We start from the raw sequence: 17383 nt of genomic DNA, 5'->3' as shown, positions 1-17383 counted from the left end.
ATGAATGGTATAGCTAAAAGAGGAAGCCTGTCTATACTAGTCTTCAGGCCTCTTCAAAATCTAAGCCTAATCCTTTGCCTGGAGCACTGCAATTCTTTTGTGAAAAACGTACTAGCAAATCCAATCAAAACCTTTAATATTGCTGCTTTCAATACGTCCTTCAGGAGTCTCACTGAGCTCTGGTTTTATTTGAGTCAACTAAGAGCCTCAGCAATGTCAGCACTGGGTCAGACCACTGATCCATCCAGTCCAAGATATGGTCTCCAATGCTGGAACAAGATGTTTGGAGGAAATGTGACAGTCCTCTCCTAGACATCTGTCCTCTAGACTGCAAACTCCTTGTGGGCAGGGAACATGTCTACCAACTCTGTTGTATTCTCCCAAGCACAAAGTACAGTGCTCTGAACACAATAAATGTTCAAGAAATACCACTGATTGATTAATCTGTCCCACCATTTAGGAGATGTGCCATGTAGGAGCCCTAGGTTTTCTCTCTATATTACTATTTCTACCTCTAGTAACCCATTATGGACCTCAGATCCTGAATTTATCCAAACACCTCTTGAAACTGCTAATATTTTTGGCCTGCACAACTTCCTGCGTGAACAAATCTCATACACTTACCCACACGCTCTTTGTGAAGGTGTTTTCTTTTATTTGTTTTGAACTTGTCACCTTCAAGCTCTAGTGTGTTACACCTTCACTCTGTTGTTGTGGAATTTTGTGATAAATAATTCTGGGTTCACCTGTCCATATCTCGGTAGGCCTGAATCGAGTTCTTTTCTCTCAGCTTACGTCTTTCCAGTTTGAAGACTCCGAGTCTATTCATCTTTTTATTTCTACCTATCTATTAACAGATGGACAGATAGATGGATATAGATTTCCTTTATAGTACCTGTCTCTAATGCTCTGTGCATATATGGACCAACAATAAAAGTAAGTATTATAGGTGCTCAATAAACCTGTGGAATAATATAATAGTACTGAAACCTGAAATCTACTCGAAATAACTAAAGCGAAAAACACATTTACCATCCTGTAAGTAGCCGATATTTCCCATTTAGACAATAAACATAGCCCCTTTCCTTCTCATAAATTTGAAAATTCCCAAGTTGCTCTTCAACGGTCAAAACATTTAACATTTCAGAAGAATTTTCAGCCTTTTCATCTCTAGAAAACACTGCTCCACCACTCACTGCCCAAGTGAATTCCCCCACATAAGAATTAAAGAACTAATCTAGCTTTTCAAACAATGGAAAGGAATCCATTACAATTTCTGTCCATGTTAGAGAAGAGATACCTCTCCAGTGGAGACTTGATATAGATGTAGAACAAGGTCATCAATCAAGGAATGGTATTTGATTGCTTACTGTATGCAGAACAGTGTACTATGCACTTGGGAGGGTACAATATACCAGAGTTGGTAGACATGTTCCCTGCCCACAGTGGGCTTACATTAAAGAGGGGGAGACATTAAAATAAATGACAGTTATGTACACAAGTGCTATAAAGCTGAGGGTGGGGTGAAAATCCATGCATAAGGCAATACAGAAGGGAGAAGAAGTAGGGGAAATGAGGGCTTAGACTGTGAGCCCCATGCGGGATGGGGACTGTCTGACCCACTTACCTTGTACCTACCCCAGTGCTTAAAGGAGTGTTCGACATGTTGTAAGTGTTTAAAAATACCAAATAAAGAGGCTTAGTTGGGGAAAGCTTCATTCATTCATTCATTCATTCATTCATTCATTCAATCGCATTTAATGAGTGCTTACTGTGTGCAGAGCACTGTACTAAATGCTTGGGAGATACAACAATAAACAGACACATTCCCTGCCCACAACAAGCTTACAGTTTCAAGGGGCCGGGGGGAGACAGATATTAATATAAAAAAATTACACCTATATTCATCAGTGCTTTGGACCCAAGACAGGGGGAGTACAGAGGGAGCAAGTCAGAGCAATGCAGAAGGGAGTTGGTTAAGAGGAAAGGCGGGGCTTATTCAGGGAAGGCCTCCTGGAAGGCATGTGCCTTCAATAAGGCTTTGAAAGGGAAGAGAGTAACTGTCTGTTGGATTTGAGGAGGGAGGGCATTTCAGGTCGGAGGCAGGACGTGGGCCAGGGGTCGGTGGCGAGACAGGCGAGATGGCGGCACAGTGAGAAGGACAGCATTAGAGGAGTGACGTGTGTGCGCTGGGTGGTAGTAGGAAAATAGTGAGGTGAGGTAGGAGGGAGCAAGGTGATGGAGTGCTTTAAATCCAATGGGGAGGAGTTTTTGTTTGATGTGGAGGTGGATGGGCAACCACTGGAATTTTTTGAGGAGTGGGGTGACATGTCTCGATCGTTTTTGTAGAAAAATGATCTGGGCAGCAGAGTGAAGTAGGGACTCGAGTGGGGAGAGGCAGGAGGCTGGGAGGTCAGCAAGGAGGCTGATGCAGTAATCCGGGGGGAATAGAATGAGTGATTGAATTAATGTAGTAGCAGTTTGGAGGAGGGGAAAGGCAGGATTTTAGCGACATTGTGAAGCTGGGACAACAATGAAGTAGCATGGCTTAGTGGAAAGAGCATGGGCTTGGGAGTCAGAGGTCCTGGGTTCTAATCTCGCTTCTGTCACTTGTCTACTGTGTGACCTCGGGAAAGTCACTTAACTTCTCTGTGCCTCAGTTACCTCGCCTGTAAAAATGGGGATTAAAAAATGTGAGCCCCACGTGGGACAATCTGATTACCCTATAACTACCCCGGCGCTTAGAACAGTGCTCTGCACATAGTAAGCGTTTAACAAATACCATTATTATTATTATTGCTAAAATGTTCTTGGAGGAGATGTGATTTTAACAAGGCTTTGAAGATGGGGAGAGTGGTAGTCTGTTAGATATGAACGGAAAGAGAGTTTCAGGCCAGAGGCAGGATGCGGGCAATGGGCTGATGGCCAGATAGACAAGATGGAAGTATAGTGTGTAGGCTGGCAATAGGGGAGCAAAGTAAGTGTACTGGATTGTAGGAGGAAATCAGAAAAGTAAGGAAGCTTCTTTAGGGCAAAGTGATTGAATGCTTTAAAGCCTGTGGTAAGAAGATTCTGTTTGATGTGGAGGTGGAGGAGCAACCACTGGAAGTTTCTGAGTGGGAAAACATGGACTGACCTTTTTCTTTAGAAAAATGATCTGTGCAGCAGAGTGAAGTATGGACTGGAGTTTGGAGAGACAGGAGGCAGGGAGGTCTGCAAGGAGGCTGATGCAGTAGTCAAAGCAGTACAGAATAAGTGCTTGGATCAGAGTAGTATCAGTTTGGATGGAGAAGGGAGGATTTTAGCCATGTTCTGAAGGTAGAACTGGCAAGATATTTTTTATGGTATTTGTTAAATGTTTACTACGAACCAGGCTGGGGTAGATACATGTTGATCAGGTCGGACACAGTCCCTGTCCTACATGGGGCTCAGAGTCGTAATCCCCACCTTACAGATGAGATAACTGAGGCACAAAGAAGTTACGTGATTTGCCCAAAATCACACAACAGACAAGCGGCAGAGCCAAGATGAGGCTCAGGTCCTTCTGATTCCCAGGTCCGTGATCTATCCACTACACCATGCTGTTTCCCTAGGCCACGCTGCTTCCCTATTTGGATTTGGTGACAAACAATATGTGGGTTGTATCAAAGAGATGACTCCAGGATAATGCCAAGTTTCTGGGCTTGTTGAGACAGAGAGGATGATGGTGTTTGGGTGGAAAAGGAGGAGTTCTGTTTTTGGATAGTGTTTAGTTTTGAGATGTCATCAGGGCATCTAAGTAGAGAAGAAGGGTCATACCTAACCCTCAATCTTAAAACTTGGATTATCCATTTGGCTGTTCAGAGTCTAGTGGGCAACATACCAATTTTTAAGAATGGACATGGGTAAGTTTGAGAAATGTCTGTGCTAAAGGATTCTACACTACACACAGTCACAAGATACCATCTTTCCTAATTTCAGCATCAGTAACCGCATGGGCATAAGAATGCACCAAAGATGATATAAAAATAAAGAATCACCACAAAATATTCCGTCCATTCAAACCACCAGCTAATTAGCATTCAACACACCACTATGGGCAGAAATTATCATTCTCGTCTGGAACCTTCCAAAGACGAGGACAGAATCATGCTACGTCATAGCAGAAGGTAAGAAGCACCCCGATGTAATATTATGGTCTTGAATATTATGGTCAGATCCTTATACTCTACTATTTCTCCACTCTATAATTTATTTTACTGTCTGTTTCCCCACTGTATACTGCAAATTCCTTGTAGGCAAGGAGTGTATCTACCAACACTACTGTACTGTACTTTCCCAAGTGCTTAGTACAGTGCTCTGTACACAATAAGCACTCAGTAAAGACCACTAATTGATTGATTGACTGACTGAGGCAACACTGAATCTTTCCAAAGAAAGCAGTGCTGCTTAGAGCTCTGGGTCCAGAAAGTCACAGCTCCATGGCTCATCTCTAGGGCCACTGATTTGCCAAAGCAACCTGAGAAAAGTCACTGCTTGTTTCAAAGGCAGAGATTCCTTCACCAGAAGTGTGGAGATGCAAGGGTCGCGGGATCTCCCTGAGAGAATATGCACACTGAGTCGTTAAAAGAAAACTTACGGACCCTAAGTGGAAACATCCTAAATGCTAAAACTTCAATTAATTAACTTGGAGGGGGGAAATCTTTATGTCTTACAAGGGATAAGCAGAAGGGATATCCAGAAGTTGACTACAAAATTGCTCAAGAACAAATGTTTTCAGCAAGGAGCAACTACAAAAAAGCACCTGGCACCTTGGCAGGCAAACACATGAAGATGAGTCAGATCCAGCATACAGCCAGGCATGGCACACAACAGCACTGGAGGTTGCAGGGAGAGGGAAGGGCGGGGAGAGTTAGGGAGAAGTTTTCATTTGTTTTCATGAGACCTTTCAGGGTGAGCAAAAGCTTGAGTGGTCAGCACGGGGCTCTTGAAAACAAGGAAATACGCACGACAGGCTGGCACCAGCTGCCGTAACCCTAGTTACCCCCTGCCTGGTAATTGTGACTTGGCTTTTCTTATTCTTCCAGTCTGTGGCCTCCTCGCTCGGGTGACGCTGGCCACTAAGGATGGCTAATGAACTGGTGGTTTGGAGATGCGGGGAAAGACCACAGACCATTGCTCACCTAGGCAGACACACAGCTGGGCAGCGGTCACCACTAACTCAGGCATTTTGGGGATCGCTGGGTCAGGTGGAGGAAGGAAATGTGGTTTGCACTGTTTGGTGGAGGGAGCCGGGGGGAGAGGGAGGGAGAGAGAGAAAGAAAGAAAGAGAGAGAGAGACGAACCAGGGATCACAACTGGGGGCATGTGTTCAACCAATGCCTTAGTTCAGTCCAGTCAGGTTACATTCTTTCAATGGTTCCTCTCCACATCCAGAAGACTATGCCCTGTTTTCCTTCTCCTCAGGATCCAGAGCGAGCAGCTGTCCCTCCTCTGGTCCTGTCATACCCTATGGGCCCTAGGGTAAGAGCTACTTTGTCTTTCAGGAATGTAGACTTATGTAAAAAGGAGGCTGAAAACCAGAGGAAAATATGTGGGGTGTCACTGAATTGTTTGGTTTTTCCCAGTTTTTGGCCTCTTGTAACTAGTTCACTGCTTCTGCAGCCACTGCCAGGAGAAAGCCTTGAACGGGAAGAGGAATGGCCAGTTTTTTTTGGTGCTCCCTTGAAGAGGAAGTTGTGTTACAGTGACAAAAGCAACCCGCCTTTCCTTTGCAGCAGAGCAATTCTATGGAGAGCCAGTTAGTTTGTATTGTGAAGCCAGATGGACTCGTTGGAAAATCTCCCCAGGGCCTGGAATTTGTCCACTGAAACAATTTTAATACATCTGAAAGGCCTCTCGGGGTTATTTCTCTTCTACTCTATCGCCAGCTCTCTCCTCTGAGAGATTTCATTTTTCTCGCACCCTGGAACAGAGCCTTTTTGACCTCTTGGTGAAGTCCTATAGCAACCCCCATTAATGTCCAACATAAGACATCTTTTAGAGAATGCTCTCCTTCTCTTCACCCTCCACCCCTCCCAGCTCTGCCTCAATCCTCTTTCTAAAGCTCCATAATTCATATCTCAAAGTCCTTCCTGCTGAGTAGCGGCTATTCTATTGGCTGTTCATGGTCCCCTGATGATTTGTGAGGGCCATTTAAGGAAGGGAAGTCAAACCCCTTTGGAAGCAGCTCAGAGTGAACTGTGATCTCATTAAGCTAATGACACTCCACTGGAAAAACCCAAGACACTAAAAAAAAATAAATACATCAGATTTCAGCTCCACGTAAACAACCAGGGGCCATACACTGCCACAAGAAATATTATCTTGGGAATCCACCACATTCTTTGTTGCTGGTGAGCAATTGCTTGAATCAGACTCATAATAAACTGCACTCTCCAATTAGCAAAGGACAAGTGAGCTCAAATCTGAGCAACCAGCTAAGTATTAATCAGACTACACCAGACCCATAAGCTACCACATTCCTTACCTAGAGCCAAATAGTTCCTAGGAAGGAGCCAAAGCATTATCAAGGAAAATCAAATCATTTCCCCACCAGCTCCAACCAATATGTGCGTAGGATAATCACCTGCCTTGCATGGGAACAAGCCTCAGCAAGGTGAAATTTGCCTGTAAGCACTATGGCGATATTATAAGATTGCCATCAGAGAAAACTGATCTGGCAGCTGACAAAGTGCCGAGCGCATTTTCGGGAACAAGGCCTTCACCTTCCCGTCCCCAGAGTCTTCCCAAAGAGAGGCCAGTCCCAGTACTTTTGCCTTCCTATTAGATAACCAAATAAAGCACAATGCCTAGGCATTCTGAATTTAATAATAACTAGGGAATTTGTTAAGTGCTTACTGCGTGCCAGGCACTAAGTGCTAGGGCAGATACAAGATAATTGAGTTGGACATAGTCCCTGTCTTACATGGCCTCACAGTCTTAATCTCCACTTTACAGATGAAGAAATTGAGGCACAGAGAAGATAAGTGACTTGCCCAAGGTCACACAGCAGACAGGTTGCAGAGCTGGGATTCGAACCCGGTTCCTTCTGACTCCTAGGCCCATGCTCTATCCGCTAGGCCACGCTGCTTCTCCTCTACCCCCTTCGGTGGTTTTAGCGACTGAAAAACAACTTGAGATTCTTCCCTCTAAAAAAGTTCTAGACATTCAGCACTCCCCTAGGATGTAGCTCTCAAGCAAGCTAAAAACACACTTGTAGTTTGCGGCAATGGGTTCCAACAGTTCCACGAAGGATTACCGTCATTTTGAACGATGACCTGTTTATCTGGCTAAGTCCCTCAAGATGAGCAGATAAGAAACTACAGTGTCTCACTGCCTCATCTACTGTTTAAACTACTTTAGTCTCCAGCCTAAATTCAGGGGGCAGAACCAGGGAAGAGGGAGGTGGGACATTATGGTGAGCCCGGCTCCTACCCATCCTGCAGCTACTCGTTTTTCTTCCCCTCTCTTTCCCCTGACTCCATGCCTCCTCTCTGTCCTCCGTTGGGGTATGGGGGAGGGAGGTTACGGAGGGGAATGCCCCGGGTGGTCGTGGTAGACCTGACACTCCCTTCTGGAGCCAGGAAGGAAGCAGCGTTAAGAGGCTAGTAGGAATGACCACAACCACCCCAGCTCCACGCACTCCCCCAGGACCTAGGCATAGGTGTTCCATAGCAAATTAAAATTGCTGACTTGAAATTTCCTCCTGCCAGCTCTACTGACAAGCAGCAATGGGAGCGACAAATGTTGTGTGACTGGCAGATGTTCTATTCAATCAGAGGGACACGATTCATTAGTAGATCATGAATCAACACCTTCAAATGGGTGGAGGGCGATCAGATATGGGCACCCAGAACTCTTGTAATCCAATTAAAAGTACCTTAGGCAATTGGCATCTGTATTGTGTATCTGATCCAGCCACTAAATTAAGCCAGTGTTGCATAAAGACCATTTTGTTTTTGAGGTGGGGGGTTGTGGCAGAGTGAGAGGTAGTTAATTATCCCAGTTAACGTTGCCAACATAGTTAGGGACAAATGGGTTATGGAAATTGGGGTGGCCTACAGGGAATTACAAGGCAGTGACACTTACGACTTTTGGAGGCGGAAGGTCAGGAAGGCTCTTCTGAGGGGGAGTTAAGTGCTGAACCAATTCCCCATTGGACAGAGAGTCTCCGGGATCCGGCACTGCAACCCAAGAAATAAACAGACATGGTGAAGAGTAGCGTTCCACACAAACGTGCTTATTATCTGAAGAATGTGCAGTCACAGCCATATGTGAGGTTATATTTGAGAGGAAGTATGGCATTAATTACAGGGGTGGTCACTCAGAAACCGGGTGATTTTCTCTCCAGGAATAAGATGCACTAGGACTGCAGTTTCAGGACAAATTCCTCTGGAGACACCTATTTTTCAGGGCCTGTTTTCTCCTCGGATTGAAAGTGGTCAAGACCACAGTATCTTAAGCAATCACTGGGCTTCCAGTGGTGGTATTTATATCGAAGTGCTTTCAAGGTTTACCCTGTGATTATGTTTGTTTCCATCCCTTCGTTTAAATACCTGGCAAATCATTCTGGCAGTCTTAGGCTTCCCAAGAAGAGCTGTGTTTGGAAAACATTCCATTCAGAAGTGGAATCAACAGCTAAGTGGTTTTAAGGAAAACGCACCCATCTTTCTGCACCAGACCTCTGAGGTCACTCCAAGACAATCAGACTTGAAAATTAGACTTTGTACACAGGTATTAAAACAGACAGAATTCAGCTGGAATTGGCCATACAGTAGCTAAGAATGGAGTTCTGTGGGTTTCCCCCATCCTCACCCAAATATCCAGTGTTTTGTGCTTTATTTCTACAATCAAATCTTGAGTTACCGGCAATACTGATGATTTCAAGCTAGTTGCAGTATGAGGAAGACCAAAATCTGCCTGCTTTCTTTCTATCATGATGCTACTTAAGGGCTTGCCGGGAGCAAAGTCTGAGGGTCATCAGAACTTACTAAGTATGCAGCGTGTGCAGCACCGAGATGTCGGTGTTCAAAGACTTTCTCAAGTGAAAGGTGATCTCCGTTTCCTGCTCGGAATGTACAAAAGGCTCAGAAATGGGTGAGATGAGGAATAATCTTGCCCCTAAGAGAGGTAGGCACTTCAAGTGCTTCCAGCACAGACCGGGAAGGTTGCTGTTAAGGGATACAATACTTTTATCCCAAAATACTGTCCTCTAAAATACAGCATCCAGGAATAACTTGTTGACAAGGGAAATTCAGACTTCCCTGCACTGCCCTGGAGTACTTAAGTAACCTGGCAGACAGAATCCCAGTCAATAATCAGCCATGAGATGTCATACCTTTGTCTTGTATCTCAACATTCTGCTGTTTATACATGGTCACTTTGTTCATATAAATATACTCTTCATCTGAACCTACAAAGAGAACAGAAGACAAGAGTTTTTTGCTCAAACACCTAAAGATTGCATTACTTCATTTCATTGCTGAGTAAAACAAGGTGGGGTTAAGAACATTAAAAATGCCATTTCTGGGTTTGATCTGGAGCATTTAGCCTATTATTGCACCCCTGAACATGACAAAAGGATGCTTGGTGGAACTGGGTTACGGCTGCCCTCCTTGACATCACCCTGAGAATGGAAGATCTAAGATCCCTAACTTTCCTTCTAGTAACCCATTTTGGGTTATTTGACCGTGAAACTACCCAACGCCTTTTGACTCTACTGTTATTTTCCACCTGTGTAACTTTTCATAAGAAATTCCACATGACCAATATTTATTTAAGAAGTATTTCTTTTCAATGTACACCACATTGGCGTTCATTTCATAAAATAACTTCCCATTTGAGATATACATTTATATCCATTTCACACATATCTAATATTAATTCAGTGTACAGTAAAACTATCAACTAGCATTCCAAACTTTGAATGAAAAGTATTTTATGCAAAATATTCTCTTTTGTGTAATAAACATTTAATCACCCCTAAATCATTCCTCCTCTTCTCAATACTTTTACAATTTCATTCTTAGGCATTATGAGAAAAAGAGAACCTTAAAGAGGCAGAACTCATTCCATCCTATTTCATTATTTTCAACATTCTCCTTACATTTATTTTGTTTAACCTTGTTTCCCCTATACATATGTGGTATACAAATGTGAGATTTCAATCTTTTGTTAACATATCCTCAGGTCTACACTAGGCCTCTGAAGTTATTTGCCTAAGCTGACAATCTTGTATCTCTCTTAATGTTTAGTAAACTTTCAGTAAGGCACATAGTAAGCTTTTAACACATTCTATTATTTGCTTAGCTTTGCTGCCTTGACACAGCCAAACTGAATATCAATGTAAAAAAAAAGGCTTAAATAATGTCTTTGGTTTTTATTAATGCCCAAGGCACCAACTTACTTCCAAAATACTTTATTCTTTCCTTCAGAACAGACAAGGCTGAACATTTATTTATTAATATTAGCTACTCCCATTGGGAAATCTACATTTTGGATATTGGAGGGAAAACTGTCTCTTAGTGTTTATAACACACAACTAAAGGTGATAACAACAGGAAGTCCAAGAGGTAACTAGGTAACATTTGCTTTGAGGTGAGATCAGTACTTGGGATGGATTGCTATGTTTATCAGGAAACTCAACTGCCTCCCCTGCCCCCATTTCACTGCAGGTAAGCATTTGAATCCTGATTATGGTACGGCCCTTTTGTGCTCCCAGTAGGAGCTGCAGTTCGAGAATAAACTATGGGATTTAATAGTTTCCTGAAGCTCCTCATTTGACATCAGATCTACATTTTTATGTTTTTAATTTTTTTTAAATGGTATGTGGTAAGCATTTACTACAAGCCAGGCACTCTATTAAGCACTGGGGTACATACAAGCTAATCACGTTGGACAGAGTTCATGTCCCCCATGGGGCTCGCAGTATAAATCCTCGCTTTAAAGATGTGGTAACTGAGGTCCAGAGAAGTGAAGTGATTTGTCCAAAGTCACCCATCAGAAAAGTGGCAGAGCTGGGATTAGAACCAAGGTCATTCTGAATTCCAGATCTGTGCTTTATCCATTAAGCCATGCTGCTTCCCATTACTTCTACTTAAATTGCTAGGCAAAATATATGATTTCCATTAGGGTTTATTTCTGAGTGTGACAAAAATGTGTGACAGAAAAAGACTGATTGATCAGGGTGGATCAATCAATCAATGGTATTTATTGACCACTGTGTACAGAGCACTGTTCTAAATACTTGGGAGACTACAGTATAATAGAGTTGGTAGATATGATTCCTGCCCACAAGGAACTTATAGTCTAGTGGTTAGCAAGAACTATCCATGAATAGGAGTATGAGTAAAGTAATATTTTTATTATGCTCAGTACTGATCAAAACCTAACTAGATCACCAAGTCCTGCACTGGCTCTTCAACTAATGTGGAATGTGGAGACTTTCTGAGAAAAGATTAAGGTAAGAGAAGCAGCGTGGCTCATTGGAAAGAGCATGGGCTTGGGAATCAGGTCATGGGTTCAAATCCCAGCTCTGCCACTTGTCAGCTGTGTGACTTTGGGCAAGTCACTTAACTTCTCTGTGCCTCAGTTACCTCATCTATAAAAAATGGGGATTAAGACTGTGAGTCATGTGGGATAACCTGATTACCCTGTATTCGCCCACACTTAGAACAGTGCTCTGCACATAGTAAGTGCTTAACATATACCAACATTATTATTATTATTTTCAGAATAGAGAAGAAAAGACTGGGTGGGTTGGCGTGGGCGGGGGATTCAATAACCTTTAAGATACAAAACGTTGTGACCCTCTCCAAAGAGGAAACAGGGAAGGATTTCATGTTAGCTATAAGAAAGAATTCAGTGAGAATCACTAAAAATTGTTGTCATGAAGGAGACTGTGGAATATCTTTCTATGGAGAGCTTTCAATGATATTTAAAATATATATAATATATGAATATACACTAAATACATATTTAATATAAATATAGTCCATCTGGAATAATTTAGGTATAATTTGTCCTGAAAGCAAGGCGGTAAAGTAGATTACCTCTCAAATTTCCTATTTTGGGGGTATTTGTTAAGCATTTACTACCTTCCAAGCACTGCACTGGGGTACATACAAACTAATCAGGATGGACACAGGCCCTGTCCTACATGGACCTCACAGTCTTAATCCCCAGTTTACAGATAAGATAACTGAAGAAGGACAGAGAAGTTAAGTGACTTACCTAAGGTCACAGCAGATGTGTCAGAGCTGGGATTACAACCCAGGTCCATCTGACTCCCAGGCTCATGCTCTATCCACTAGGCAACACTGATTCTCAGCAGCAGCTCCCCGATTAGACTGTAAGCCCGTCAAACGACAGGGACTGTCTCTATCTGTTGCCGACTTGTTCATCCCAAGCGCTTAGTACAGTGCTCTGCACATAGTAAGCGCTCAATAAATACTATTGAATGAATATAAAATGGAGAAAAGATAGATTGCGAGACCCTTGTTATATTGCATCACCCTTATTATATTGTACTCTCCCAAGTGATTATTAAGTGGTCTGCACACAGTAAGCGCTCAATAAATATGATTGACTGTCAGCTCCTCCCAAGGAGGAACATAACCTAGTTGAAGGAGCACACTTAACTTCTCTGTACCACACTTACCTCATCTGTAAAATGGGGATCAAATACCTGTTCTCCCTCCCTCTTAGTCTGTGAGCCCCATCTGGGACAGGGACTGTGTCCAATCGCCTATCGTTTTATCTGCCCCAGGACTTGGTTCAGTGCTCGGCCTATAGTAAACGTTTAACAAATACCACAATTATTATTATTATTATTCCAGTTCTCTGACTCTATAATATTTTTGTAAAACAAATGAACAGCTTCTTCTCTTTCCTAAAACACTTGATTTCAAGATCATGTGGTTTCCTGTTTCCAATAAAATGTTTTCCTGACCCCTTTATCCTCCACTGCATCTTGGTTATGTGAACTACTTACAGGGAAAAAGCCAGACAGTGAAGAATAGCTATTTACAGAGAGTTTGCTTCAAAAGCTCTGGGGAAGTAGCACGACAAAGTGGATAGAGCACAGGCCTGGGAGTCAGAAGGTCATGGGTTCTAATCCCAGCTCCACCACTTGTCTGCCATATGGCCTTGGCAAGTCACTTCACTTATCTGTAACTCAGTTACTCTTCTGTAAAATAGGGATTAAGACTGTGAGTCCTGTGTGGGACCAGGACTGTGGCCAACTCAATTTATTTGTATACACCCAACTCAATTTATTTGTATACACCTCATTGCTTAGTACAGTGCCTGGCATGCAGTATTATTATTATCAAATGATGTCGTTGTTTCCTGGCATATAGTAAGTGCTTAGCAAATGCCATTATTATCATCATTATTGTTATTATTAGTAGTAGTAAAAGCTCTGAAGCTTTCAAATTTACTTGCATGTTCCATTTCCCACCACAAAACATATTTCCTTTACATTACAGCCAAAGATGTCCATGTCATTTTTTCATTCCCATAGAAATGACAAAGAGAGTAAGATCCTTGTGGGAAGGTATCATGTCTCTTATTTCTGTAGTATATTCCTACGCCATTAGTACAGTGCTCTGCATACAGTTTTTGACACATGATGCTGAGAAAAGTTTGGGGATGGTCACAGTGCATGCAAAGAAAAGCCAGAATCTGTACTTACTGCTTGTTTTCGTGTATAGCCGAAGGAGGTCAGAAAGAAGACTTTTTTTCACTAAAGCAGTGCTACTCAGGTTCTCCTTGTCCAAGATTTTTAAAAAGTCATCCAGTTCGGACAGCAGTTGCTCTAGGGCTAAAATGAAAAAAAAAAGGAATTAGAATAATTTTCTAGAAAGTCCAGTTTTGTTGCATTCCATTAATAACCTAGCCATTTAGTCTAAGCCTATGGGTCTTTGAATTGAAGAACATCTCATGAAATTACTCAAAATCAAAATGATCAGCCCATCAGTGGTCCTTAGTGAGCACATAATTTACTTAGTGACCACTTTACTAAGTGTTTGGAAAAGTACAGTACAACAGAGTTGGAAGATGTAATCTGTAAGGGGAGATAGATACATTAAAGTAGACTATGGCTAGGAGAAATAGTAGAGTACAAGAAATATATACGTAGGTGTTGTGGTGCTGGGTGAGTATAAAAGTGCTTAAGGGGTATAAGCCAAGAGCGTAGTAGACACAAAGGGAAGGATGGATGGGGAAATAAAGGGCTTATTCTGGGAAGGTCTCTTGGAAGAGATGTGATTCTAGGATAGTCTGAAGGTAGAGAGAGTGGTGAACTGTCCAACATGAAAGGGGAGGGAGTTCCAGGCCCAAGGTCGGTGACGGGATAGAGGAGATGGAGCTACAGAGAGTAGGTTGGTCTTAGAGGAGTAGCCTGTCAACTAAGTAATGGGAAGAGAGAGACTGTTGACAGAGTGCCTTAAAGCTGATGGTAAGGGAGTTTCTGTTTGACGTGGAGGTGGATGGCCAACCACTGGAGGTTTCTGGGGGGTGGGGGAGATGGACAGAACGGTTTTTCAGAAAAATGATCTGGACAGCAGAGTGAAGTAATGGACTGGAAAGGGGAGAGACAGGCTGCAGGGATGTTAGTGAAGAGGCCGATGGAGACAAGGCAGGAAATGATAAGTGCTTGGATCAGCGTGGTAGTAGTTTGGATGGACAGGAAAGGAGAAATCAAAGTAATACAAAATTTGATGATTTTATCTTGTTTACTTCTTTGAGAGTGGACAGAAGGAAACAAAGCATTCTCTTCAATATCATAAATTAACAAAGGGCAATTTGCACAAATACAGCTGTTCCCAAATATGCCACTAGGGGGCACATGACCGCAGGGACATTAGGGAGGGTAAAACACTGGGCATACAAAATAACTTTATATGTGGTAGATAATTTGTATAATTCTTGTTATTCAACTCTACACAATCTAAACCCTCTTGGGGCTTGGAAACCATTTCCCCCAGAATTACTTAAATGAAAATTCAAATATGACGATACCTAGAATTTATATAGCTCTTCTATTTTCAATACTGCTTTCGAACCCTTCGACTCACTGTGCCTTCTCAAATGTGAGGTAGCAAAGGTTTACAAATTTACAAATGAAGAAACAGAGGAAAGAAATGTTAAGTGATCTGTCTAGCGGTCACACAGTAGACATATAGAAAAATATCTTTTTCCACTAGATCATTCTACCACCAACAGAGTAAAACCTCTGGTGAAAAGCATGGCTCTTTGCCATCATCTGATGACTGGCCCAGTCTTTACTACTTTCATCCATCAGATTCAGGCCACAATGGTCTAGCTTCAGAGGGCTTGGTCTAATAGTTCAGTTATATGTCAAGTTGAACTGGAGTGATGACAATCAGATTATGCAGAATTAAAATGCTTATTGGAAATACCAAAATTATCTGGCCCTCAGCCAGAAGCTGGAATGCCCACTGCCCCCTCCCCTACACAAGCACAGTGAGTGGAGACCAACTCCCAGATGAGAAGTAGCAGATAATAGTTTAACCCGCCTGACTCAGAGACAGACTCTTTTTCTGATCATAGGCATCAGGGAGCCTTAAAGAGGAGACAGAGAGCTGCAGAGAGAAACAGGAACTATACAGACAATGGCCAAACTGCCGATAGAGGGACAGTTGTCATACAAGAGCCCTCTGGAAAGGACTGCTTGATCTCCATTGGTCTCTTAGGCTCATCCACATATATGGATAACGTATAACAAAGCTGTCAGCCACTTCATTTGAAAATACAAAAAAGTGAGAAGCAGCATGACCTGGTGGATAGAGCATGGACCTGGGAATCAGAAGGACCTGGGTCCTAATCCTGGCCACACCACTTGTCTGCTGTGTTACCTTAAGGCAAGTCACTTCACTTCTCTGTGCCTCAGTTACCTCATCTGCAAAATGAGGATTAAGACTGGGAGCCCTGTGTGGGACAGAGACTGTGTCCAACCTGAACAGTAGCTTGTATCTACCCCAGCGTTTAGTACAGTGTCTGACACCTAGTCAAACCTTAGCAAATGCCATTAGAAAACAAAGTCATTCAAGATTAAGGAGGCAAGCCTGCTGATCATAACCTATTCTAGCACAAAGAATATATTGTTTGTTCCATTTCAATAGTTACTAATTCTTTCCAAAAGAAAGTGAAAATGGGTAATAAACTCCAATTGTCACCCAGGCAGAGCATGGAAATGGAAACAATGAGTATTCTGTGGACATGTTTAGATTCTGGGTGGCCTACTTAAATTAAGATTCATTTAAACCACACTACCCAAATGAGACCTTTGAATGAGCCATCCTATTTGCTTCATGGTAACATGAAGGATAAAATACCCAACTACCCCAAAGCCTCGGTTATCTTTGAGTTTCAAAAGGAAGTAATTTTGAGTTGGAGAAAACTTCCAAAATGGGCTGGGAATTGCTCATAGCAGAGCTTGGATGATGATGATGATAATGATAGTAACAGTGGTGTTTGTTAAGAGCTTACTATGTGCCACACACTTCTCTGTGCCTTGTTTTTCTCAACTGTAAAATGGGGCTCAATGTTGTGAGCTCCATGAGGGAGAGGGACTGTGTCCTACCTGATTAGCTAGTATCTACCTGAGCATTTAGTACAGTGCCTGTCACACAGTAAGAGTGTAACAAATACCATAAAAAGGGCTGGTGTGTCTTTCAATATACACAAGAGGAATAACTCAATCAGGAATTGACAAGAACAAGAAGGAGCTAAAGATGTTTCAATTTAATCAGGCAGTCTGTACTCCATGAAAAAATATTAACTGCACTCTTAAAAAATGTCAATAATAGTATTCAAAAAAACTCTACTGCATTATTTTGTTTGGTATGAATGGGAAAACAGAAAACCGAAGCAAAGACTTACATCTGTTCATTGTGGAGCTCAGTGGAGGAGGATGTGGGTAAGATCAAACCAAAGGAGAGCTATCTTGAAAGCAAATAAAATATACAATACCGGAGAGATGGGGCCAGAATTGAAGATCGCACACAATGAATTGAATATTACAAACATCCATTTTAGAAAAGACACTAAAATCTGTAAGGGCAGCAAGGAATGCCAGCCAGAGATAATCCTGGAGTGGCACTGGGAAGCCTGGAGGCAATCTTTTGGTATCTGTTAATGATAACTATACAGTGTCTTGTTGCTCTTTGAACTTTTCCAGTTCTATGCCAGGTGTAAATAGACTTGAAAGCAAACTAGTCAGTCAGGCTAAGCACGAGAAATGAGTGGATTCACATAAAACTTGATATGCCCCCATCCCACTCCAACCTTTCCTCCTTAACTTTTATTGAAGAACTGTGGTGTACAGAGCACACTGTAC

The 17383-nt window shown here is 42.4% G+C and overlaps 1 protein-coding gene across 1 annotated transcript in view; it reads right to left on the bottom strand.

Annotated features, from left to right (window-relative positions):
* AFAP1L2 (actin filament associated protein 1 like 2) overlaps positions 1–17383 on the bottom strand; it is a 114500-nt gene that overhangs the window by 27558 nt on the left and 69559 nt on the right. Inside the window, exons 2-4 of the mRNA XM_029081019.1 lie at positions 13715–13843; positions 9359–9433; positions 8110–8204 (exon numbers count right to left, since the gene is read on the bottom strand). Coding sequence (XP_028936852.1) covers positions 8110–8204; positions 9359–9433; positions 13715–13843 — 299 coding nt within the window. The remainder of the gene's footprint in view (positions 1–8109; positions 8205–9358; positions 9434–13714; positions 13844–17383) is intronic.

The sequence above is a fragment of the Ornithorhynchus anatinus genome, chromosome 16, assembly GCF_004115215.2.
Source record: "Ornithorhynchus anatinus isolate Pmale09 chromosome 16, mOrnAna1.pri.v4, whole genome shotgun sequence".
Classification (NCBI taxonomy): Eukaryota; Metazoa; Chordata; class Mammalia; order Monotremata; family Ornithorhynchidae; genus Ornithorhynchus; species Ornithorhynchus anatinus.
Note: the sequence above shows the minus strand (reverse complement) of the source record. Positions and strands in the feature narration are given on the sequence as shown.